We start from the raw sequence: 25,957 nt of genomic DNA, 5'->3' as shown, positions 1-25,957 counted from the left end.
CCTGGCCTGTAAACTTTTTAATAGAGCAAAAAATAAAGTGGGAATTTAAAATTTTGTATCTTTTAATATGCTACTAGAAGGAAACATGAACCAATCTTCATATATGATGTAGCATAAATAATAAGTAATAAAAATAGCTAATCCGCATTATTTATTACATACCAGACACTGCACTAAACAGTTTACATCTCACCTTCGAAATAATCCTTTGGGGTATCTGTTGCTGATTTTTTTTTAACTTTATAAATAAAAACATGCTCTATAAGCCAGGCATGGTGGCTCACGCCTGTAATCCTAACACTTCGGGAGGCTGAGGTGGGCAGATCACCTGAGGTCAGGAGTTCAGGACCAGCCTGGCCAACATGGCGAAACCCAGTCTCTACTGAAAATACAAAAATTAGCCCGGCCTGGTGGCGCATGCCTGTAATCCCAGCTAGCAACTCCAGAGGCTGAGGCAGGAGAATCCCTTGAACCCAAGAGGCGGAGGTTACAGTGAGCCAAGATCGAGCTACTGCACTTCAGTCAGGGCAACAGAGCAAGACTCTATCTCACAAAAAAAAAAAAAAAAAGCTCTATAAATAAAGTTTAGTAAGATTAGATAACTTGTTCAAAGTGAGAGTAAGTAGCTATGTTACCGGTGGAGGGTGTCCAGGTTCTTGGCATCTTGAACAAAGAATTGGACAAAATGCACAAACAAAACAAGGAAAGAATGAAGCAACAAAAGCAGAAATTTATTGAAAGTATACTCCAGAGCGTGGGAGCAGGCCAAGCATAGGGGCTCCAGGAGCTGGTTACAGAATTGTGAGGGGTTCAAATACCCTCTAGAGGTTCTCATTGGTGACTTGGTGTACGCCTTATGTAAATGGAGAGGATATTTCTTGTCATAGCTGAAGTGTGAATCAGCCTTGTGTTCCCTGACTCCAGACCCTATTTTCCTGCCTCAGCTACAGTCTGACTATAAACTCATTTTGTTATACTAAACCCAAGGATCTCAACAACACTAAAGAACATTATGAAAAATCCTATTTCCTACACATACACGGTAGCAAAGGGAGAGATGTGACCTTCTGGTGTTATAATAATTGGGTAATCATGAATTAGACTGCTTTTAAATGTATTGTTTATGTTGAGTAATTTCTATAGAAATCAAAGAGCATGACTATTAATATCCTTTTTAAAATATTCCTATTTTGGCCAGGACCGGTGGCTCACGCCTGTAATCCCAGCATTTTGGGAGGCCAAGGCGAGTGGATCACTTGAAGTCAGGAGTTCGAGACCAGCCTGGACAACATGGTGAAACCCCATCTCTACTAAAAATACAAAAATTAACCAGGTGTGGTGGCACATGCCTGTAATCCCAGCTACTCAGGAGGCTGAGGCAGGACAATCACTTGAACCCAGGAGGCAGAGGGTTGCAGTGAGCCAAGATCGTGCCAGTGCACTCCAGCCTGGGCAACAGAGTGAGACTCCGTCTAGAAAAACAAACAGCAACAACAAAAAAAATCAAATACCTATTGTGGCTCATTTATATCTGATATAGTGAGTTTCACAATACCTCACTTTTCATTTAATCTTCCTCTGTCAGCTATAGATCTTGGGAAGGAGGTTTGCATATGTGTATGAAAAACTCACACCCAAAGTATTTTTTCTCTATTCTCACTCAACAGCAACACAGACTTCTGTGACCAAATGTGGGGGAGGTCTCTTCACACACCAAGCAACCAACCAATTCTGCAGCAGGCGCCAGCTGGGTGTCCTCCAAGTCAATTCAATTCTGACGCTATCTACCTGGAGATAGCCTTGGAACCCACAGGTTAAGGGCTCAGTCCCACAAGGCCACCCCCTCTTTCCCACCAATCCAAAGTCCGGGCCTCTGGAACTTAGGACTTCAAGTTGGGGTTCCCCTTTTTGGGGTTTAATTTGTTAGAGTGGCTCACAACTCAGGGAAACACTTACTTAAGTTTACCAGTTTATTACAAAGTGTATCTTAAAGGATACAAATAAACAGCCAGATGGAGACAAACAGGATGAGGTCTGGACCAGTCCCAAGCACAGGAGCTTCTGTCCCCGTGGAGCTGAGAGGCATCAACTTCCTGGCACACAGATCAGTTCTTGGTCGGCATCCACATGTTCAGCAGTCCTCTTGGGCCTTCTATGGAGACTTCGCTGGATAAGCATGGCTGACCATTGTGCAGAAATAGCATTGGACAAAAAGGGTATGGTCTAATATGAATAGGCGGAGTAGGAAAAGCCCACAAGGCCTGTCTGTTCACATTCTTCCTGGTCTCTCTGTTCAGCAGTTCTTCCTCCAGGGTATGGGGTAGAACCCTTTTTAGAAGGAGGGTCTTAGGACCTACAATCAAACAAGGTAGGTCAGGGCATTTCTTTATGGCCAGCTCCAAGACAAAAAGGTGGGAGAATATTTCTGCCTTGGGAAGAAAAATAAAGCAGGTGAAAAGAGGACAGGAGAAGGTCAGAGAGAGAAAGATTCTGTTTTCTGGGGTCTACTGAGTCCTAAAGTGCCCCAACATTATAACAAAAACTATGGGAGTGGCAAGCCAGGAACCATTGATTAAAAACATATATATATATATATATATAATAACACAGTGTAATATAATTGTTTAGTATCCTAAGTGCATGAAATAGCATGACTAATATATATTGAAGTTGAGGAATGCAATACACGGCATAGATCATTGGTCTTCCGAGACAGTACTCATGTCCATTTGATAGTATGCCAAAAGGCTGTCTCAGTGTCATTGATGGATGGAACATTCTGTGTGTTAAGTAAGTTTCTTACATCTTTTTTTTTTTTTTTTTTGGGAGACAGGGTCTCACTCTGTCGCCCCAAGCTGGAGTGCAGTGGCATGAACATGACTCACTGCAGTCTCAATCCCTGGGGCTCTGGCAATCCTCCTGCCTCAGCCTCCCAAGTAGCTGGGACCACAGGCACACGCCACTATACCCAGGTCACTTTTTTACATTTTTTGCAGAGATGAGGTCCTGCCATATTGCCCAGTCTGATCCTGAACTCCTGGGCTCAAGTGATCCTCCCACCTCAGTCTCCCAAAGTGCTGGGATTATGGGTATGAGACACCACACCCGGCCTCATCTACTTTTAAAATACAATTTATATTGGTTTTTTTCTTTCTTTCTTTTTGAGATGGAGTCTCACTCTGTCACCAGGCTGGAGTGCAGTGATGCGCTCTCGGCTCACTGCAACCTCTGCCTCCCAGGTTCAAGCGATTCTCCTGCCTCAGCCTCCTGAGTAGCTGGGACTACAGGCACGCCACCACTATGCCCAGCTAATTTTTGTATTTTTAGTAGAGACAGGGTTTCACCATGTTGGCCAGGATGGTCTCAATCTCTTGACCTCGTGATCCGCCTGCCTTGGCCTTCCAAAGTGCTGGAATTACAGGCGTGAGCCACTGCGCCCGGCCTAAAACACAATTTAAAGGGCAAAAAAAAATCATGACTAGTATTTTTTTTTTTTTTTTTTTTTTTTACAAAATAACCTATGGTATCTCATAAAACCCATTTGGGAAAATGTTTAAGTAATTTGAATTAAGATTCAGTTAGGTGGGGCATGGTGACTCATGCCTGTAATTCCGGCACTTTGGGAGGCCAAGGCGGGCAGATCACCTAAGATCAGGAGTTCCAGACCAGCCTGGCCAACGTGGCAAAAACACATCTCTACTAAAAATACAAGAAAATTAGCCAGGCATGTTGGGGTGCACCTGTAGTCCCAGCTACTTGAGAGGCTGAGGCAGGAGAATCGCTTGAGCCCGGGAGGCAGAGGTTGCAGTGAGCCGAGATCACGCCACTGCACTCCAGCCTGAGTGACAGAGACAGACTTCATTTAAAAGGAAAAAAGGACTCACTTGGAATCCTGGTCATGAGTCTCTCCAGCCTGAGGGACGATCAGTGAAAGACACTGCAGAAAGGAGAGCTCAGATGCTGTCTACAGCTAAGGTGTGCTTACATCTTTTACTTAACATAGTCATTAGTTCTATTGTAAAGGCTCTGTGTTTCCAAAAATTCCTTTATTTCATTCACTACCTGTACCTGGCAGTCCACACTAGTAGAGTTTTCTTTGGAAAGTTCGAAGAGAACACGGTAAAATGTAGCTTGCTTTCTGATGTTTTGAAGTAAAGAAAAAAATATAAGGAAGTTATTTAAGTCCATTATTTAGGTCCATTATTTAGGTTCATTTAAACTATGTATGCTATTTATAAGGAAATGTAATCCTACCTAAACCCTGATGGAGTTGTCACAATTTGACATCATCCAGAATTAGAAATCAATTTTCCTTCATTTTAGGTAATAAAAATATTTTGGGACAATAGAGGCTAAAAGGAGTTGAGCAGCGAACGCAAGTGGAAGTCTTCACGATCCAAAGGCGTCTCCATGGAGGAACTCTCAGCCAAGAAGCTCAAAGATGGACATAGTCAGAGACACAATGGTCCCCTACACATCCTTGGGATACACAGATTAGCACTCCACGTTGTGAAAGCTGCTGGTAAGTGCTGGTAGTAGAGCAGGCTTGGATGGAAGAAAGCCACAGAGGAAACCATGATGTAGACAAAAGGACAGCTTCCATCTTGCCCCTTCTCTCTTCGCAGCCAGTCACCTGCAGCAGCAGTCCAGGTCAGAGCCTTCTGCCCCAGAGGAAATCTTGTCATTTCGCTCAACAAAGTTTCCATACCCTCCTGACTTATTGCCATCTTCTCTAATAAGATAAGTGTCTGACAATTTCGCACTCAGGTTGGCCTCTCCCAAAGGATATTTGACTCAGGACTCTAGTAATTCCAAAGGGATGAGTCTCTATTAGGAAGAATTGTAAACAAGCATAATGAGCCTAGTGGAGTAGAAGTGACATATCTGGTAGGCCAGGCGCGGTGGCGCACACCTGTAATCCCAGAACTTTGGGAGACCAAGACAGGTGGATCACTTGAGGTCAGGAGTTCAAGACCCAGCCTGGCCAACATGGTGAAACCCTGTCTCTACTAAAAGTGCAAAAATTAGCCAGGCGTGGTGGTGCAAACCTTGTGGTCCCAGCTACTTGAGAGGCTGAGGCAGGACAATCTCTTGAACCCAGGAGGCAGAGATTGCAGTGAGCTGAGATTGTGCCACTGCACTCCAGCCTGGGCGACAGACTGAGACTCAGAAAAATGACATATTTGGAGATAGGAAATCTGAACCCACTTAGACTTGACCACAAAACCTTCTCTCTGGGCCTCAACTCCATCATCAGCAAAGCCAGGGGGCTGAGGGGATGTGCAAAGATCTCTTCCAGTTCTAGCACTAGAAGACCCTTAGAAGGCTATGATGCCTTCCTGGTACTGGTAAGCCAGGGGGCCAGCCCTGCCTGTGGGACAAATAAGGCAGAGACAGAGGCTATGATGAGGTTACAAGCACAGAGTGAGTCAGTCTGGAGGTTAGGAAAAGCAGCCAGCCGGAACTCAGCCCACACTGGGTAAGGATGTGTGGGTGGTGGAGAACGCTCCCTCACACCAGATCTTTCACCACAGCTGCCTGCATTTCACCTTCTCTGTCATCCTTGGAGACGAGATGCAATGAGAAGCAAAACATTCAGAAGGCAAAGGTGGTGATTAGGCCTTGTAATCAAAAGGGACCCTACCACTCTCGACAAGCCATTAGATTTCCCAGCAATTCAGTGCCCCCTGTTTAAGTCTCTTAACTGTCTGTTAAAGATGCTGTGACTTCTGTCCATTGTCGAATGACTGATATAGTCAAGAGACCATGGGACAGATTCTCGGGTAATTCTGATTTTATTTCCTGCAAAGAAAAAAGTAGAATTTTTTAAAAAATATATCAACCTCATCCATCACACACTACAAATTTTCCCTGTGATTGAAGACCTGTGTTCAACATTAGCAAACCTCTTTGCCCTCACACCTGGTTTTAAAATTAAGCTTGAGAGTAAAAGGTTTTATTACGTACTTGTTTTTAATAGTCAAAAGTTCATGACAGTGGATGAGTGTGTTTCATAATTTTTGTTTGTAATGGAAGCCACAGTTAGACATTTAAAGCAAGTATAACAGGCTAACAACCTCTCCTTCCTGTGGTTAAAATGATAGGAAGTGATTTATAAACTATCATTAGAGTTAGCTCAGCTAAGCAATATTGGCTTTTGTTAGCATGATCTAAAACTCTTGGCAAACTAAAATGAAAAGCGTAATCTTCATCTGTTGTCAAACGATGAGATTCATTACCCAAAAAACTCGTAAGACTTAAATAAGGATATAGATGTATAAAATCTTTTTAAAATTTAGACTTATATGCATAACCGGGAGTTATCTTAATTCAGTATTGGTGGTCTATAACTCAAATCTTTAGAAAATCAGCTAATTGCTAGAGATATTAAAGAGAGATTAACAATAGGAAGCTGTTCTTTTGCTAACCTCTAAAAACCAGATAGGGGCTACACCTGAATGCAAAACACTATCTGTAATAATTGCAATGAAAATTTTAGCAAAACCATAAAAACCTTATTGCCTTCTGAAGATCAAGCCCATTTTCCAATAATTGGTTAATTCAAATGAAAGTCTCCACCTTCTTAATTTGGGCCCATTGTTAATCTCTCCACAGAAAACCTCACAAGTCCTATTAAAGACTTTTGTGAAAAACCACTAATTAAAGAGAAGTTTGTATCTGACATAATAGAGATTCTCAAATATTTATTGATTAATTGTCCTGCATTGTTACTCTCTAGTGCTTGTGTTAACCAAAGAGTATTGTCTTGGCCCTGGAATAGAAAAACATATTTGAAGCTGGATGCAGTGGCTCTCAACTGTGATCCCTGAAGAGCTTTAGGAGGCCGAAGTGGGAGGATTGCTGGAGACCAGGAGTTCAAGATTAGCCTGGGCAACAAAGCGAGATCCTGTCTCTACAAATTTTTGTTTAAAAATTAGCCAGGTGTGTGTCTCATACCTGTAGCCCTAGCTACTCAGGAGGCTGGAGTGGGAGGATCAACTTGAGCCCAGGAGGTCAAGGCTGCAGTGAGCTCTGATTGCGCCACTGCACTCCAGCTTGGGATAGAGAGCAAGAACTTGTCGAAAGAAAGAAAGAAAGAAGAAAAGAAAGAAAGGAAGGAAGGAAGGAAGGAAGGAAGGAAGGAAGGAAGGAAGGAAGGAAGGAAGGAAGGAAGGAAGGAGGAAGGAAGGAAGGAAGGAAGGAAAGAAAGAAAGAAAGGAGGGAGGGAGGGAGGGAAGGAAGGAAGGAAGGAAGGAAGGAAAGGAAGGAAGGAAAGAGAAGGAAGGAAGGAAAGAAAGAAAGAAAGAAAAGCATATTTGAATGTCATTAGAAATAAGCGGATAAAAATCTAGGTGTATTGAGAAGATTAATAAACTAAAAACTTTCAAAAACAAAAAAAAGAAAGCCTGGCTCTCATCCACAGTATATTCACATTTTGTTCATTCCTGGCATACACATAAAGTAATTTCACATTTGCAAACTCATACCCTTGTGAAAACACATTTGTAAACTATAGTAAAGTATTTGTGCATAGTTCTTTCTGTCTTTAGCCTTAAAGATACAGTCAAAAACTCTTGCTTTTTTTAGGTTAATTTGTTTAGCTCTTTCGTGCCCCAGTTCTGTGTGGTTCTAATTATAATTTGTAAAAGAGTTGAGTTCATTTGTTACTGTTTGTATTCCATTTCCCCACATCTGGTAAATTTAAATTATTTATTTGTTTGAAAAAAATATCTAGGTGTATTAACATCATCAAATTAATAAAACAATGTTATACTTATTTAAAATATAGAACATATCATAAGCTTTCAAATCATAGTGGCCAAACAGCCACCATCTTCAAGAATCAATAATAAAAGAAGTGCTAGTAACTCTTACAGATGGATGAATGACAACATCATAGAGTATTACAGAGCCATTCAAAAAAAATGAATAGGAGTTATGCCAGTTGACTTGGAGAATTTCTAGGAGGTGATAGTGAGTACAAAAGATAAGATGCAGAGATAATTTCATAGTATGATCCCATCTTTGTAATGTAACAAAATACCCACTTATAAATGTGTTTACATATGTGTGAATCTAAATTTTTTTATACAAGTATATGATGTATGCAAGTCTGTATGCATAGTCATATATGGTCATAAGGCATATGGTTAGATAGAAAAAAAGTACTGAAGAGTACACCAGGTGGCTAACACTTTTCCTGGGGAACTGGAGGGTGGGGACAATACAGGACAAAGGGAAAGGAAAAAGGAGACTGAACCAAAAAATATGATTGTACTTGTGTAAAAGTATATGCATGCTTTTTAGAAAAAAAAAAAAAAGTCCAGAAATATTGGCTCATACCTGTAATCCCAGCACTTTGGGAAGCCAAGACAGGCAGATCACTTGAAGTCAGGAGCTCGAGACCAGCCTGGCCAACATAGCAAAACCCCGTCTCTACTAAAAACACAAAAATTAGCTGGGCATAGTGGCATATGCCTGTAACCCCAGCTACCCAAGAGGCTGAGACATGAGAATTGCTTGAGCCTGGGAGGCGGAGGTTGCAGTGAGCTGAGATCGCACCACTGCACTCCAGCCTGAATGACAGAGTTAGACTCTGTTTCCAAAAAAATGAAAATGAAAAAAGAGAGATGTCTACAAACTTATAGGGATGGCTTTGGAATATTAAAAAGTTACAGAGTAATGTGTCTAGTCTGATTCTCTTTTTTTTTTAAGATAGCTTTACTTTTTCTTTTTATAAAATTAACACTTTGTCATTATAATATATATCAGAAAAATAGAAAAGCAGAAGGAAGAAAGTAAAGATTATCTATAATCCTAAGAACCACTGCAACCACCACCGAGTTCTCGAAGCCTGTCCTTCTGGGTTCTGCTGTTGAGGAAAACGCGATCACGCAGGTATTATGCTACCATCCTCCTTTATCGGGTAAAAATAAATGATTACTGTCACCTGGCCAGGTGCTCCTTTCTCACTCAGCTGGCCTCCCTGTCTCTGGGAGGCACAGGAGACCCCACCCATCCTCTGTTAGCTCCTAGCCTGAGTGTTAGCATTGGCCTCTGTCTCCTCTCCACAGTGGGCCCCGGGCCAAGACCTGCTGTCCGGAAACAGTCACCTTCTGTGTCTCCCTCCCCACCTCCAACCCCATGAGCGGGAGAGAAATTCTAGGTCACTTCCATGACCTTCCAGAAGCAAGAACAACTCAGGCAAAGTAGATCCTGGCCCACTCTCTGTTTCCTAGTCTACTTCGAAGTGGCTTTCCCCCAGGTTCACAAGGGAGCAACTCTTAAGGTGATCTCCTCCCAGGGCTCCAAACATTAAAATGGACCAAAAGCCCCAAGCTCTCAGCATTCCCCTCAGCTCCAGTGGCACCTCTCCTTTCTCTGGATTCTGTTCTGGAAATCAGTGATCAAGACAATGTGTCTTCTTCCTTACCTTTTCTGTTGTTCTCTCCTATGTGCTAATTTGGGGAATCTTCTCTAGGCAAACCTGGTTTCAAATCTATTGTTTGGCAGCAAAAACCTATTTTGAACGTCAGGGGCTATTAACCTTTGTTTCCCTTGGTATTTCTGTTGTAATGTCAACAAATCCCCATTTACTTACCCCAGAACTGTACCTTACCTTGGGCTGACCAGGGATAAAGTTACATACCCGAAGTACAAACAGAAAGCACATTAAAATGTTTTCTAATAGTACCTCTGTTTCACAAAGAAACAACTTTCTTTATTTCTTTTTTTTTTTTTTTGAGACAGAGTCTCTCTCTGTCGCCCAGGCTGGAGTGCAGTGCATGATCTCGGCTCACTGCAACCTCTGCCTTCCGGGTTCCAGCGATTCTCCTGCCTCAGCCTCCCGAGTAGCTGGGATTACAGGCACATGCCACCATGCCTGGCTAATTTTTGTATTTTTAGTAGAGACAGGGTTTCTCCATTTTGGGCAGGCTGGTCTTGAACTCCTGACCTCAGGTGATCCTCCCACCTCTGCCTCCCAAAGTGCTGGGATTACAGGCATGAGCCACTTTTCAGTAATCATCAATAGCATTAATTTTCTCCAAATGTATTCTTGGTTGCATTAGAACATACTTGAGTGCATTGATTATGACGGGGATAAGGGAAAAAGTCCCCTTTGCCCTCTGACGATTCACTGAAAACCAAAACTGACAAAATGCAGAAAATGGGGAAAATAAGGCATACAAATATGTTTGATCATGGTTTTCCATGACACAAGAACCTTCAGAATGAAGACCTAAAGATACAGGGGCAATTGCTTTTTTGTGTGCTTAGGTTCAACAGTGTGGGAACAGCCACTCAGAAATATAAGTGAACAAAAAGGGTATGATCCAAGGCCAATAGAGTGAAGGGAAGTCCAGCAAGTCCTGTCTGCTTAGATTTTTTTTTTTTTTTTTGCCTCTCTGTGTAGCATTCCTTTTTCTTTTTCTTTTTTTCATTTGAGACAGAGTCTCGTTCTGTTGCCCAGACTGGAGTGCAGTGGCGCGATCTCAGCCCGCTGCAACCTCCGCCTCCCGGGTTCAAGTGATTATCCTGCCTCAGCCTCCTGAGTAACTGGGACTACAGGCATGTGCCACCACGCCCAGCTAATTTTTATATTTTTAGTAGAGACGGGGTTTTGCCATGTTGGCCAGGCTGGCCTTGAACCCCTGACCTCATGTGATCCACCCGCCTTGGTGTCCCAAAGTGCTGGGATTACAGATGTGAGCCCTGTGCCTGGCCAGTGTTCCTTTTTTCTGAGTACAGGGCAGGACCCTCTCTGGAATGGGGGTCTTATGACCTACAATCAACCAAGGTGGGTCAGATAATTTCTTTGTGGCCAGTTTTTACACAGGGATATGGGGGATGCTACAGTAATATTTTCAGGCTTTATGGCTGACTTTGGGGAAGGGGATTCTGGTTTTGATAACCCGCCTTGGGGAAAAGGGATTCTAGTTTCTATGGCTGGCCTTGCGGGAGAATGGGACTGAGAGACAGGAAAAAGGAGGTCAGAGAAAAACTTTTGCTTCTGAAGCTGCTTCTGGGGCTTTCATTTCAGGGCATCATTTTCTGAGGCCCAACAGTTACACTATAAAGTAATTCAAGCAGAAAAGTAATTCCTGCCCTACAAAGGAAAATGGCAGGTACCTACAGGGAACATCTTTCTTTCCCATCACCGGGTTCATGGCTGAGCCCCCCGTAACTAAAGGCAGATTATCAAGAGAAAAGCATACGGATTTATTTAATATAACTTTTACGTGGCAGGAGAGCCTTCAGAAATGCAGACCCAAGACACCAGTGCTTCTCTGAAAAATTGATAGGAGGCCATTGGTTTAGACTGAGCTCCTGCACTAGGCCCAACAAACCAAACCACAATGGGTTTGGTTTCATGCTAAACTTCATGCTAAAGTTTCATGCCACCTAGCTAAGTTGTTTATCTGACCTTTCAGGAAATCCGAAGACAGAGAGAAAAGAGCCAAATCCCCAAACAGGCCAGTTTTAGCTGGCATAATAAGGAAGCCCTCTTCCCTTTAACTTTTACAAGAAAATTTACTTTGAAATGACCAATTTACTTTTTGTTCTATTTTTGCTTTCCTCAGCCCTTTTTTGTCTATAAAGCTGATCTCCCCTGCTCATCTTTATCTTATAGAATAAGATGTTGCCTGATTCTGGGATTGTAAATAAAAGCCAATTAAGATTTTTAAACTAAATTTGTTATAATTTTGTCTTTCAGTGCAGGTAAATCTGTGTACCTTTTTACCCTAGGTTTGATGAAGAATTGGACAGTCGTGGAGAAGTGTAATTGGACAAAGGGGTATAATCCAGTAGTGATAAACTAGGAGGAACTTAGCAAGGCCTGTTTGTTCAGATTCTTCTCTGTGTCACTGTGTTTTCAGATATAAGAATGTTCCTTTCCTCCCAAAATAATGAGGGCCCTCCCAAACCAGAGTCTTTTGATCCACTTTGGAGGAGAAAGGTAGGGGAAGGTCAGAGTGGCCTTCTTGCTTCTACTGTTTTCTCTGATGCCAAGGTGCCATATTTTGGGGTAGCCTATCCTAAGCCCCATCAAATCCAAGTAACAGATATACTCCTTAAACACAAACTAGTGAGCACAGCTTAAATCTAAAAGGTGTAATCAAAGTAGTTAGGTTCACCAAATAAAATTTCCAGATAAATTGTTGAGGGCCAGGCATGGTATGACACTCTTGTGTTCCTGGCTACTTGGGAGGCTGAGGTGAGAGAATTGCCTGAGCCCAGGAAGCCAAGTCTGCAGTGAGCTATGATTGCACCACTGCACTCCAGCCTGAGTGACAGAGCAAGATCCTGTCTCTGAAAGATAGATAGATAGATAGATAGATAGATAGATAGATAGATAGATAGATAGATGATAGACAGTAGATAAATAGATGGATAGTAGATAGATGACAGGTCATAGATAGATAGAAGATAGATAGATAATAGATAGATAGATAGATAGATAGATAGTTGGGTTTCAAAATTTGATGAATGATAAAAGAGGTTGAACTTAGAAATCTCAGGTCCAAATGTGAAATGACTGAATGGTGCCCAGAGGAGATGTCCTACATAATGATTCGGGGAATGAGAGCTTAGCTCCTCTTTTAGCCAGACAGGCTTATTTGGTGACAGTCAGACCAAATGGCTTCCATTGTCATGCAGGGGCATGAAGCACCACTGGAAAGGACCATGGAAAAGGCAGTGGCAAAGTCAGAGCCCAGTTTCCCAAACCTAACCAGAGGGCATGGAGAAGTTTCTAAGTCCCGGTGGATAAACTAGAATATGGCACTCATAGGTCTGGACTGGGCAGGGAGGTGCAGGTTGGAATTCAGGCAGAGCTGAGACCAGGAAGCCAGCACCAAAGCCCAGGTAAAGCAGAAAGGCCCAGATCAGACAGCCTGAGGCCTGAACTGAGCACAGAAAACTGGTAATAGCAAGAAGGCAAGTCCCTAGGGGAAAGTGTGAAGCAAGATCTTGGAGTAGACTGATCATGGCCTGCTCTCCGCCTTGTTTTAAGCAACCTTCCTGGTGTGGGTAAATGGTGGCTGGCAATCAGGTGTTACTACCAGAACAAGGACAGGCAAGGAAGCTGTCGGCAATTGCAGCACATCTCTGGGGAAGCTTCCTCGTTCTAGCCAAGAACTAGAGACTTCAAAGGAGGAGCATAGGATGAGGGATAACCTGCTTTTAGAATGATAGGGGTCCCTGACACCAGACATACCTGTCTTTACCAGAGCCAAAGTCTCCTTCTACCCTATGGATTAAGGTCAAGGGAATCACTAATGAATTTTAAGATGCTTCTGAGCTACAAAGGTTTTCCATTCCTTGCATTGGAACCAAAGTTATAGGGCAAGGTGCTCCTGAAATGTATGGAGCCATTCATAACTAAAGGAGATGGGGTGGGATGTGGAGAGAGAGAGGGACAGAGAGAGAGAAGTTTGGGGGAGGGGAAGAGATGCAATATTAAGTTAACGGGAAAAGGTACAGTGACTTCATAGGTGCAAAAATCCTGAGTTAAATGCCATTTCAATAGATCTCTATTAAGTATGGAAAGAAACACACTGTAGAACCAAACAGATGGTACTCAGAAATTCAAAAACAATGACTATAGTGGCCATTGTAAAAAAGCCAGTTCCTAGCAGTAGCTGGTAGCTGGCCAACATTCTCAGCTGGAAACTATAAACTCACTTTATTTGGGGACATCTAAGGCTTCAGGGCAGGATGTGATGAATCCAATCAGTGCTGACAATCCACCCTACAAAGAGTTCCAGAACACATCCCCTCCAGGCCATTCTCACCACCTGTGTTTGAATGCAAGCCCTCTTCAGTTCTCACCTGAATTCCTGAAACAGCCTTCCAACCGGTATATCTGGGCCAAACTCTCTCTGCCACCCCCATCTCCGGATGGAGGCCACAATGTGTTTTTTTGTTATGTCCCAAGAGCCACTCTGACCCATGGAAGTGAAAAATGGATCTACCAGGGGTTCTCTTTGCATGTCCTGAAAGCCCTTCTGTGGGTCCCATGTGGATGGGTCCACTGTCCACACACTGAGCACCCACCCCAGGAGTGGAGAAGAAGGGGAGTATGCAGACTTTGAAGAGAACCTGCCATTCACACACCCTGCTTTGGTCTCTCAGCCAGCTCCCCTGGGGCCATATTTGGCCCCAGCCTAGGGAACAGGGAGTAGTGATCATTAAGCTCCTGTCTGTCCTCCCCTGGTACGCAAAACTTTGATTCAAAAAGTCATCTCTCCCTCCCTTCATCCATTCTTTCACTCATTTAATAAATATTCATTTATTATTCATTATCATTCATTATAATTATTCATCAGTGAATACTAATACATGCCAGGCAATGTTCTAGGAGCTGGGGGTTCCACGCTGAACAGACATTGGAAAGACTGTGAATACCTTTATTCTTGATGGCTTACTGCCATGACTCACAACCTTTCTCAGCAGAGCAAATACTCTCAGCAGAAGAATCATGGAAGCAGAAAGGAAGAATATTTCAAAATTGGCGTACATGAAACCACAGGTCTGCAGAATTCTCTTCACGGGGAATCTCACATGAAACTGGTTTTCAATATTGACTCTTGCCTTTGGCACCACGAACTTGTCTCTGGTTTCCACTGGTCTAACTTCAGGGTCCCCTAGACAGTCTCAGGATGGGGGACACTTACACCCTCCACCTATTCTGGGCAGCACAAGTCCCAATGCACGCACTTACAAGCTGTGGGACCTTAGACAGGTTGTATTAATCCATTCTCATGCTGCAGATAAAGACATACCCAAGACTGGGTAATTTATAAAGAAGTGGCTTAATGGAATCACAGTTCCACACGGCTGGGGAGGCCTCACAGTCATAGCAGAAGGCAAAAGGCATGTCTTACATGGTGGCGGACAAGAGAGAATAAGAGCCAAGAGAAAAGAGTTTTCCCTTACAAAACAATCAGATCTCATGAGACTTATTCACTACCAGGAGAACAGTATGGGGGAAACCACCACCATTATTCAATTATCTCACACAGGGTCCCTCCCACAACACATGGGAATTATGGGAGTTACAATTCAAGATGAGACTTGGGTGGGGACACAGCCAAACCATACCACGGGTTGATTCACATTTCTGAGCCTCTGAAAAAATGAAAATCACAAGAATTGTCACTAACACGTAGATGGCTTACCCTGTGAAAAGCACCATTCTCCATGCTTCACATGTGTTACCTGAGCAAGGCTCAGGACAACCCCTTGAGGTGCATGTGCTTGTTATTGCCATTTTACAGGGGAGGAAACTGAGGCTCAGAGAGGTGAGTGGCAGGGTCAGGATAGGAACCCAGGCAGTCTCTCTCCAGAGCCCATGCTCTCAACTGCTTCTCTGGTCTTGCTGGCTGGTCAGCTGCAAGCTCCATGCAAAGCACACATGGAAACCCAGCAACTCGCCTCTTTCTCATGTGCTGTCCTGCTTGATCACTGCTCACCACAGCCCCCAGACCAGCTTGGATTAATTCTCCAGGTCTGGGCCACCCTTCAGGATTTAAGACATACTCAGACGTACATCTGAGGAACATAAAATACTGAAAAACTAAGCCTTTATTTTACCTCCTCACACAGGAGTTTGTTGCCTTGTTTATGGGACATGAAAAATCAAGATTGCCTTTTTGCCTGCCAAGCGTAGTCTACTATTTTGAGACAGGTCTTTGCGAGTAAGTAAAAATTATTGCTTTCATTATAGGCATTCCCCTCCTGCTCTAAAACTCCATAATCCAAGGCACAGCACTGTAAGTGACTGCCCAACAGGACAGCTTCCTGCATTTCTTCGGGTGAAAAGTCCAGTCCCAGGATCTCACAGGGTGGCGCCTGCCGACCATCACCGTGAAGGATTGTCTTGCAAGCTAATCTCAGTGCGTTTATGCTATTGCAGTGGGTAATGACACATAGCGATGCCTAAATCATAAGACTCGGCTTCTGTAGAAGAAAAGAACAGAAAGAGAAGCACTCGCTTCCACAGCCTGCTGGGATTCACGTATTCAGGATCACTCAAAACCATGAAAGCTCAGAAAAGCCAAAAAGTTATGAGTTCTAGAATTCCCTTTTGACTATCCTCGAAATAGCAGTTGGTCTCATGAAAGGGAATGAACTTTGGAATCAAATAGGCTCGGCCTCTAATCCAGGCTTTGCCCCTTACTGGGTGTGTGACCTTGAACCTGTGACTTCTCTGAGCCCGTTCCTTCAACTACGAAAGACAGATGATAAAACCCACTTTGTTGAGTTGTTCTGAAGATGAAAGGAAATATGGTAAGCAAACTATAATAGTGTCTGGAATGTAGGAGACGTTTGAGAATATTTCTGATTTTATTTTAAAAGTACAGAACTTTTGATGGGGTCATTTTGCTGGGTCCCGGTTTTATTATAATTTAACAGTGTTCATAAGGGGTTTTTACAGTAGACATGCAGGATTTGCACACCCAAAATATAGAAAATTCTGCTCTCTATATCCCATGAACCAGACTTTCCACACGTCTTTAGTACAATTAGTCATAACCATGACTCCTGAGACACTGCGGGCTACTATCACATCTTCTGAATCATCGAAAAACAGATTGACTTATGTTTTAAGTGGCACTCTTTCAAATGCATTTTATAATGTTATTTTATGGATACACATTTGCCAAGGAAGAGATACTCTTTACTGTTCTTTGAAGACAGAGTGAAATATCTCCCATTTCCCCAGTCATTAATTTCTAACTACATGCTTCCTGTACAGAAAATGAATATGACAAGGGTTATTGAAGTTGCCTCACTCATCATCTGCTGAAGGTTAGAAAATACACAAACCTTCGGAGAAAGGTGTTTAGTAGTCAGGGTCCCAGCATTACCAGTGGAGGGCGTCCAGGTTCTCGGCACCTTGAACAAAGAATTGGACAAAACGCACAAACAAAGCAAGGAAAGCATGAAGCAACAAAAGCAGAGATTTATTGAAAATAAAAGTACCCTCCTCAGTGTCGGGGCGGCCCGAGCATAGGGGCTCAAGGGACCCTTTACAGAATTTTCTGGGGTTTAAATACCCTCTAAAAGTTTCCCATTCCTTACTTGGTGTACACCCTATGTATTTGAAGTAATGGCCCGTAATCATCTGACTGGTTGCAGAAAGGAACCAATCAGAGGCTGAAGTGAAGTTACAAAGGTTACACCCTATGCAAGCATCTGATGGGTTGTGGAAAGCAACCAATCAGAGGCTAAAGTGAAGTTACAAAGTTACACTTCTAGGCAAAGAAGACTTGGCCGGCAATCAGTCTGATTGGTTGCAGAAAGCAGCCAATCAGAGATACTTTCAATTTTCTGTCTGCCACCCAGAAAATGGGCAGGGGTGGGGGGTGGGGGGTGGTTGGCGGTGAGTAGCCACGTGTTTTTTTGTTACTTAGGTGTGGAAAGTTGGGGTCTTCCTTTTGATTTAGTTCTAGGAAGTCAGCGTGAATCGGCCTTAGGTTCCCTGCCTGCAGACCCTATTCTCCTGCCTCACCAGCAGGAAATAGGTGACACAGAAAGACCAGGAGTTTTAACAAAGGAGTGGGCAGGCCGGGCACGGTGGCTCACGCGTGTAATCCCAGCACTTTGGGAGGCCAAAGCAGGCCGATCACCTGATGTCGGGAGTTCGAGACCAGCCTGACCAACATGGAGAAACCCCGTCTCTACGAAAAAGACAGAATTAGCCGGGCGTGGTTGCGCAAGCCTGTAATCCCAGCTACTTGGGACGCTGAGGCAGGAGAATTGCTTGAACCTGGGAGGAGGAGGTTGCGGTGAGCCGAAATTGCGCCGTTGCACTCCAGCCTGGGCAACAAGAGCAAAACTCTGTCTCAAAAAAAAACAAACAACAACAACAACAACCAAAAAAAAAAAGAGTGGGCCCACCTCACTCTTCTCCCACCTTCAGATTCCCTGCTTTGTCTGGCATTGGCTGGACCCAACAGAAGCCCTACAGCAAGAGAGTCGTCCCTGATGTAGTCAGCCTTCCAGTTCCAGCCTTCCAGGGTACAGGACACACTGAAAAAGGGAGAAGAGTGGATTCAGAGGGGCTACAGAAAGATATTCATCACAGTATTCTTATCTCATCCAGTGGTACACCGCTGCAATGGGGAAATGTTTGTTTTTTAAAAATAGCTACAATGAAAGGGCTTAAAATCCTCTCTAAACAAAAAGTTTTAAAAATATTCATACTATCATGTGAATGTCACTTTCCATATCCCTAGGAATAATTTTTAAAGCATTTTATTCATTCCACAAGTCTTTTTTTCATCTTCTCGAGAAACCAACATTTCTGCTAGATTGCAATATAAGCATACCTGAATATACCTCAACATTCTCAAAAATCACACACTTATTACAGCCTTTCTGAGAAAAATAGGATTAGGCAGACCACTCCAAACCTATGCAACTTTGTAACCAGAGTACTCACAAAAACGGTAATTGGTTCCTGGGGAGACAACTGGAACCCACCATGCAGGCAGCTCAGCCTGGCTGGAGGCTGCCCCTGGGCGGTTAAAAATGCACAGAAACATTGGCTGGGTGCGGTGGCTCATGCCTGTAATCCCAGAACTTTGGGAGGCTGAGGCAGGCCGATCCCTTGAGGCCAGGAGTTCGAGAACAGCCTAGCCAACATGGTGAAACCCTGTCTCCACAAAAAAATACAAAAATTAGCCGGGCATGGTGGCAGGCGCCTGTAATCCCAGCTACTTGGGAGGCTAAGGCTGAGAATTGCTTGAACCCGGGAGGCTGAGGTCAGTGAGCCAAGATCGTGCCACTGCACTCCAGCCTGGGCGACAAAGCAAGACTCCATCTCCAAAAAAAGCACAGAAACAACACAGCAAACATGTTAGCCACACTTCAGTTACAGCAGAGCTGGGAGTGCTGAGGAACGCAAATGTGGGGGTGGCTCCTAGCCGGTGGGGCTGTGGCAAATCTGGGCCTAGGGGCAGCCCCATCTAACCTAGCCGAGAGCTGCGTCTCTCAAGGCGGGGCTCCAGAAACAGGCCCTCATTTTAATTTTCTCAAAATTCAGCCAAAAGGCCTTTGCTGCTTGGGCAGCCACTGAGTTAGAGGCTTACTCCCTTCCTGATAAAGGTTATAATTCCACTCTCATGATCTATTCTGGCTTCCCTTGTGTAAGAAAAATCATGTATGAACCGAAATGACTTCCACGTTCTTACACTGACATCGTCTTCACCTGCTTCTCTGGAAAACAGCCCTGAGGCAAAAGTTTCAGGTTATTGGGGGTGGATGTTTGGAGGAGTGACGGGGGAAGGGGAATGAATCAGGGAAGAGGGAAGGAATTTAAAGTTGTGTTACCAAGATGGCCACAGTTTTATGAAAACAGCCCCAGCTCCCTGGGTCATGTGGGCCATCTCCAGAAAGGTCACAGGGAATTACTACATCTCAGGAAATATGGCGGAAGGGAGGCCGGCAATTGACCTGCCAGTTTCTTCTTGCCTCCTGTCCCACGTTGCTAAGGTTGACCTCACAGTGCAAGAATTCTGCTAATGTCCAGGTGGCATCCCACCCCAGATAGCCGCCAGGGAAACCGGAGCCCCTGAGGGTCCAGCTGGACAGAATGCCATTGCTGTCATAGCGTCTAGAACCTGACCATGGCCTCACACCCAGGGGAGAATGAGAGGATGAGACAACTGGCTCTACTGGAAAACCAGGGAGCTGCATGAGCTGTCTGGAAGCCTCTCTGGCCAGGAAGAGGGGGATGCAGGTGCTGAGAACATTTGGAAGGGCACAAAACTGGGTTCAGTACTGACATTATTCCCTTATTTACAAATTGCACGTGAGCAAAATTTTGCCCTAAAAGCTCACATTGTAGCAAAACAGACTGCACTGTGTTTAATCAAGTTTAGCCTAAAGCTTCCTCCTTACATATTTTAAGCTCAACCTGAAATATTTGTAGTTTGGGACATCGTGAACTATAGCCAGTGGAGGTGTAAACAGACTGTAGCCTACACTTGTGCCAATTCACCAAGTTTTGGCCAATCAAATGTAGTCAGCTGTTTGAACCATATTTAAATAAGGCTCATGCCAACCGGTAACCAATCTGGCTGTTTTGTACCTCACTTCCATTTTCTGGACATCACTTTCCTTTCTCTGTCCATAAATCTTCCACCACGTGGCTGTGCTGGAGTCTCTGAGCCTACTCTGGCTTAGGAGGGTGCCCAGTTCACAAATTGTTCATTGCTCAATTCAACGCCTTTAAATTAATTAATTAATTAATTTATTTATTTATTTATTTATTTATTTTGACAGGGTCTTGCTCTGTTGCCCAGGCTGGAGTGCAGTGGCATGAGCTTGGCTCACTGCAACCTACACCTCCTGGGCTCAAGAGATTCTCCTGCCTCAGCCTCTCAAGTAGCTGGGATTATAGGCACATGCCACCACTCCTGGCTAATTTTTGTATTTTTCTGTAGAGACGGGGTTTCACCATGTTGCCCAGGCTGGTCTTGAACCCGTGAGCTCAGCGATCCTCCTGCCTCAGCCTCCCAAAGTGCTGGGATTACAGGTGTGAGCCACTGTGCCCAGCCCAACTCCTTTAAATTTAATTCAGCTGAAGTTTTTCTTTTATCAGCCATAAATAAACACATGTACCTGCCCTCGAGAAGCCATGTTCTTATTAAATATGTAAGATAGGTACCCCAGAAAGCATACTAAGACTTACTGTCTCCCGAGTTCCCATAACCCCCACTCACTAACCTATGTTTCAGTGGATATCAGAATGATTCTAATGCCTGTTTATTCTCATCACTCCTGGCTGAAAAGCCTTCAGTGCTTCTACAGGTGTTCGTGGTGGGTAAAATCTATGTTTCATTATTTAGCACACAGGTCACCTTTTCAGTGAGTGTCCTTTCCACGGGCATCTTTTCCAAATCAAGACCTGGCTGCCTTTGATCGTCCACTCCCCACCCTTCTCTGCTCCACTGGACTCTTTCCAATGCCCTCTTCTGCTGCTACGTGCCAGAGTTAATGACTGGGGATGGATAAAGGAGAAAGAGACAAAAAGGAGTTATTAGGCTGATGCAAAAGTAATTGTGGTTTTTGCCATTACTTTCAAATGGCAAAAAACACAATTACTTTTGCACCAACCTAGTAACATTCATGGTGAGATGATTACTATCTTAACGTGATAATCATCTAAGAATTAACTGCACAAATTTACCATTTGTTTTCATAAAAAATTATACAGCTTGAGAGTTTCAGTGATTCACCTAGGATTGTCACATACTTGAATGTAGGCTTCAGAAAATTTTTATCAAAGGCGGGCGGATCACAAGGTCAGGAGATCGAGACCATCCTGGCTAACATGGTGAAACCCTGTCTCTACCAAAAATACAAAAAATTAGCCAGGCGTGGTGGCGGGCGCCTATAGTCCCAGCTACTCAGGAAGCTGAGGCAGGAGAATGGCATGAACCCGGGAGGCAGAGCTTGCAGTGAGCTGAGATCGTGCCACTACACTCCAGCCTGGGCGACAGAGTGAGACTCCATCTCAAAAAAAAGAAAAGAAAAAAGATATTTTCATGCCTTTCTGCATTGAGATACTAAGTTTTCCAGGATGATAGAATTAAAGATGCTTTGTTTTTCCTTGAGTTAAAAAATACATACGTCTTAAGCCTATGAATATGCAAGTGGCGATGTTTTTCTTCTTTACTTCTGATTCCCTTTATTTTGGCATCTTTCTCAGATGCTTATTTTGTGTTAGTGGTGATGATACTCGTAAGTGCACTAGTGTTTCATACATTACCCGTTGTGTATGGAATCTCATGCAGGAGACCCTCTATATACACTTGAGTATATAGCCAATACATTAAATGGATAAATACCCATCTAGGCTACTAGGTTCAGTTAATGAAGCTGATATTATCAATTTTATCTCCAAATGAACAGATAGTGTCCCATAGACCAGTTTTTTTACCTTTGTTCCCCTGAACATTAGTAATCTAGCACAATGGTAATACATTTTCACAGAAAAAAACATTGGGGGTAGGGGGAGTTTCCATGAGAAAATAAATGTGGGAAAGATGGGGTTATACAAATATAAAAAGACATCTTCACTGCAGGACTTCTCAGGGCCTTTATGTTCATGTGTATTGTGATTCTCCCTCTACGAGGAGACTATAACATGCATAACATGCTGTGTTTCTCTCCCACCCACTCCCACCACTCCTTGTTTTTTGCCAGTGTGATGGTTAATTTTATGAGCCAACTTGAAGAGAGTTTTTGGATGAGATTAACATTTAAGTCAGTGAACTTTGAGTAAAGCGCTGGCTCTCCATAATGTGGTGGGTCTCATTCAAGCAGCCTGAACAGAACAAAAAGACTGGCCTCCCAAAGCAAGAGGGAATTCTTCAATAAACTGCCTCTGAACTTTATCTGCACCATTGGCTCTCCTGGGTCTTGAACCTGCCAGCTCATATCACAAATTTGGGACTTGCTGGCCTCCATAATCACACAAGCCAATTCCTTATAATAAGTCTTTTTGTGAGATATATACACACACACACACACACACACACATATATACATATATATACACAGAGAGAGAGAGAGAGAGAGGTGCTCTTGAAGTGATGATGGGGTTATGTCCTATTAAGCCAATCATAAATTGAAAATAACATTGAGTCAAAAATGCATTTAATACCTTCATAAACCCACTGTAAAGTACAAAAATTGTTAAGTCAAACCATCAAAAGTCAGAGATTGTCTGCATGTACGCATATCTCCTTTTTTCATGAAATGACTATTAACATACCATTTCATGAGACACTAGAGTTCTGAGAAGAATAATCCATTGGGGAAATGCAACCATTGACCACAGCCTTATAGAAGATCTGGTGTCTCACAGACAGAGAATATTGGTAGGAAGGGAATCTAAGAGAAAACAAAAACTGAAGAAACCTAGACCAATTATTTATCACCACTGGTTGTCAAGTTACATGTCATATTACTGGGTTCATTCACAGGATAATTTTTATATTACTATATAATTGTTAATTCCTTCACACACATTTCAAAAAAAGAAATAGTAACACAAGTATAAATATGATCTCCAGAATCCTTAAAGTTTTGTTTTCATTTGGCACACCTACATTCCATTATATACACGCTACAGTTTTTCTTCAAGCATTAATGTACGGGTGTGGCAAGGGCATTGTCTATGACACAATCAAATGCTGACAGATGTTTCATTTCAGTGCCAGACATCTGGCTTATCTCCTAGGGTAAGTATGGGCTGCACGCCCACCTCTCCATGTGCTGAAAGACAACTTGCAAAGGAATTTTAAGTTGTTTTCCTTACCCACTAGTAACGAATAATCTAGTCCTTGGGTAAAAATATACCAGGCCGGGCACGGTGGCTCACGTCTCTAATACCAGCACTTTGGGAGGCCAAGGCAGGCAGATCACAAAGTCAGGAGTTCAAGACCAACCTGACCAACATGGTGAAACCTCGTCTATACTAAAAATACAAAAATTAGCTGGGAGTGGTGGCGCATGCCTGTAGTCCCAGCTACTCAGGAGACTGAGGCAAGAGAATCGCTTGAACCTGGGAGGCAGAGGTTGCAGTGAGCCGAGATCACGCCACTGTACTACAGCCTGGGCGACAGAGTGAGACTCTTCTCTAAATAAATAAATAAACAAATAATAACTAACTAAACATATATATATATATATATATATCAGTTGGACAACACTAAGACCAATATAAATCCTTTGTTAAAATGCATGATAAAAAACATAAAAGACTCTAGGTATTTCAGCCACACAATTATCATCAACTTCATTTCAATCTTAAGTAAAAATCACAATTTTCTGCTAAAGTTGAAGCGAAACATTCTTTCTCTATTGGAATGAATTATTTCAGGCACTGACATCCTAAGAATAAAATAACTATGTAATTACAAAATATTCCTAATGCCCAGGAAGTCCTTCCATGGGGGGAAGGGTGGGTGGAATTAAACATTGACGTATCAACTATTTTTAAGTAAAAAATATTGGTTCTAGAAAAGCCCATTGTGCTAGAGCAAGTTCTTGTGGAGTTTCCTTTTCTAGTGATATAGTGTAGTAGTATACACTCACACAGAGCAAATAGATTCCTGTATTTACATGTAATACTAAAAAATGACTTGCTATAACACAATTTTTTTTTTTTTTTTTTGGAGATGGAGTTTCACTCTTGTTGCCCAGGCTGGAGTGCAATGGTGCAATCTCGGCTTGCTGCAACCTCCATCTCCTGGGTTCAAGCGATTCTCCTGCCTCAGCCTCCCAAGTAGCTGGGATTACAGGCACCTGCCACCATGCCCAGCTAATTTTTTGTATTTTTAGTAGAGACAGGGTTTCACCATATTGGCCAGGATGGTCTTGAACTCCTGACCTCAGGTGATCCACCCACCTCAGCCTCTCAAAGTGCTGGGGTTACAGGTGTCACAATTTTAATTAAAGAAAAGGTGCTTGTATTAGTCCATTCCTGCATCGCTATAAAGAAATACCTGAGACTGGGTAATTTATAATAAAAAAGAAGTTTAAGTGGCTCATAATTCTGCAGGCTGTACAGGAAGGATGATGCTGGCATCTGTTTAGCTTCTGGGGAGGCCTCAGAAAACTTACAATCATGGCAGAAGGTGAAGTGGGACCAGGCACATCACATGGCCAGAGCAGGAGTAAGAGAACGGGTGAGGAGGTGCTACACAATTTTAAATGAGCCGATCTCATGAGAACTCACTCACTATCCTGAGGGCAGTACCAAGAGGATGCTACTAAACCATTCATGAGAAATCTGCCCCCATGATCCAATCACCTCCCACCAAGCCCCACCACCAACACTGGGGATTATGACTCAACGTGAGGTTTGGGTGGGGACACGTATCCAAACCATACCAGTGCTGAAATTTTACAAAGTATTATTTTAAGTGATGGTAGCGTTTTTGGCGAGGCTACAGTGATAAAGCACTGGGCTAGGTTAGCCCTCATATCACACCCCCTGCAAGGTTGGCAGCTCCAATGGATTAAGCAGACCTATGGGTAGATAACATTGGAACCCTTCAAAGATGGGCTTTGCAGTCTAGGAGGAAGGAGTTGAGACGCAATACTTCACTAGTGATTATATGAGATCTACCCCAAAGCTGGCATCCCTTATGTAAGTGTAAGAAAAAGGCAAATGAGAAAATGTGGCATTCAGCAGAATTGTCCCCACAAACCCGATCAGAAGGAAGGGTGTTTTTCCAATTAGATAGAAAGCTTGGTCATACTTTCTCTAGGTCATTAGGCATCATATAATGCTCTTCAAATAATGCTTTTGCTGTTCCAATTCCAGCCAGAGTGATTATTCAGCATTTCTAAGCGAGCACTGCAGTATTATTGAGATATAGAATCCTTTTTGTCTTATTATATCTAGATTTTCTTAATATGGCTGTAAGCTATTAAAACAGTTGCTATATATCACCATATGTAAATTTTACAGTGGTAAAAATAGTCCTTGAAGAAGAGTTTAAAAGATTTTTCAAGTATTTTTGAGTCTCCAGCACTGAAAGTAACTACATAATGAGAAGTGTATTATTTCAATTGAGGGTATTTTATAGGAAAGTAATGGGTTTGGAAAAGTCCTTAAGGCAAATAACTTTGCTGTGATAAAAATCGCAAGACTCAGAAAGAACTACGGAATGACATTTCTCATCAAATAGCTTCTACCTAGGAAACAAGGTAAGCATTTCCCAAAGATGGATAAGAGGTTACTCACCTGTTGGTTTCTATTAGTATCCAGTTGAAATAATGCAAGAAAAATTAGACGAGAGAGTGTCTTGCCCTAAAACCTCTTTGTCTTGGAGAAATTCTAGGGCTTACTATTACCCGTGAGGCCAGCACTGAGAAGAGAAAACCACATCTCCAGCACTGGGGACCCACTCACGGCTACCAGCAGGTA

General features: G+C 43.0%; 1 protein-coding gene and 1 long non-coding RNA gene across 12 annotated transcripts in view; one reads left to right on the top strand and one right to left on the bottom strand.

Moving 5' to 3' along the window:
- Positions 1 to 1,958: 1,958 nt before the first annotated feature.
- Positions 1,959 to 24,816, bottom strand: LOC134761379 (uncharacterized). Of its 10 annotated transcripts, XR_010139921.1 has the most exons (6): positions 24,646 to 24,816; positions 20,874 to 21,013; positions 17,924 to 18,039; positions 17,637 to 17,826; positions 16,834 to 16,902; positions 1,975 to 2,353 (listed from the first exon to the last, which is right to left on the bottom strand). XR_010139921.1 is itself a non-coding variant. In XM_063724064.1 (5 exons), exons 1-4 carry the CDS (start codon positions 24,748 to 24,750, stop codon positions 16,871 to 16,873), a joined length of 393 nt encoding a protein of 130 aa, XP_063580134.1. In that variant the 5' UTR covers positions 24,751 to 24,785; the 3' UTR covers positions 1,959 to 2,353; positions 16,834 to 16,870. The 10 variants fall into 10 exon arrangements, 5 of the variants coding, with proteins under 5 accessions (XP_063580134.1, XP_063580136.1, XP_063580133.1 ...); XM_063724064.1 differs by lacking the exon at positions 17,637 to 17,826 and having other exon boundaries at positions 1,959 to 2,353; positions 24,646 to 24,785; XR_010139922.1 differs by lacking the exons at positions 20,874 to 21,013; positions 24,646 to 24,816 and adding an exon at positions 19,342 to 19,456.
- The window catches only part of LOC129059335 (uncharacterized), a 28,696-nt gene continuing 25,985 nt past the window's right edge, over positions 23,247 to 25,957 (top strand). The window contains exons 1-3 of one of the 2 annotated variants that reach the window (XR_008525146.1): positions 23,247 to 23,261; positions 25,617 to 25,737; positions 25,863 to 25,954. This is a non-coding gene — a long non-coding RNA (uncharacterized LOC129059335). Of the gene's footprint in view, positions 23,262 to 25,460; positions 25,738 to 25,862; positions 25,955 to 25,957 lie in introns of those variants that run through there. The other variant, XR_008525145.1, reaches the window with a different exon arrangement.

The sequence above is a fragment of the Pongo abelii genome, chromosome 4, assembly GCF_028885655.2.
Source record: "Pongo abelii isolate AG06213 chromosome 4, NHGRI_mPonAbe1-v2.0_pri, whole genome shotgun sequence".
NCBI classification, from domain to species: Eukaryota; Metazoa; Chordata; class Mammalia; order Primates; family Hominidae; genus Pongo; species Pongo abelii.
This window is presented reverse-complemented; position numbering and strand designations above follow the sequence as displayed.

Coding starts and splice junctions, on each gene's coding strand:
- LOC134761379 (XM_063724062.1), bottom strand. CDS start 24,750: ATGAGATCGGCTCATTTAAAATTGTGTAGCACCTCCTCACCCGTTCTC. Junction 21,014..24,645: donor CTTCACCTTCTGCCATGATT/GTAAGTTTTCTG, acceptor ATCCATCCCCAG/TCATTAACTCTGGCACGTAG. Junction 18,040..20,873: donor AAAGGACACTCACTGAAAAG/GTGACCTGTGTG, acceptor TCCCTTTTTCAG/TGTGTCCTGTACCCTGGAAG.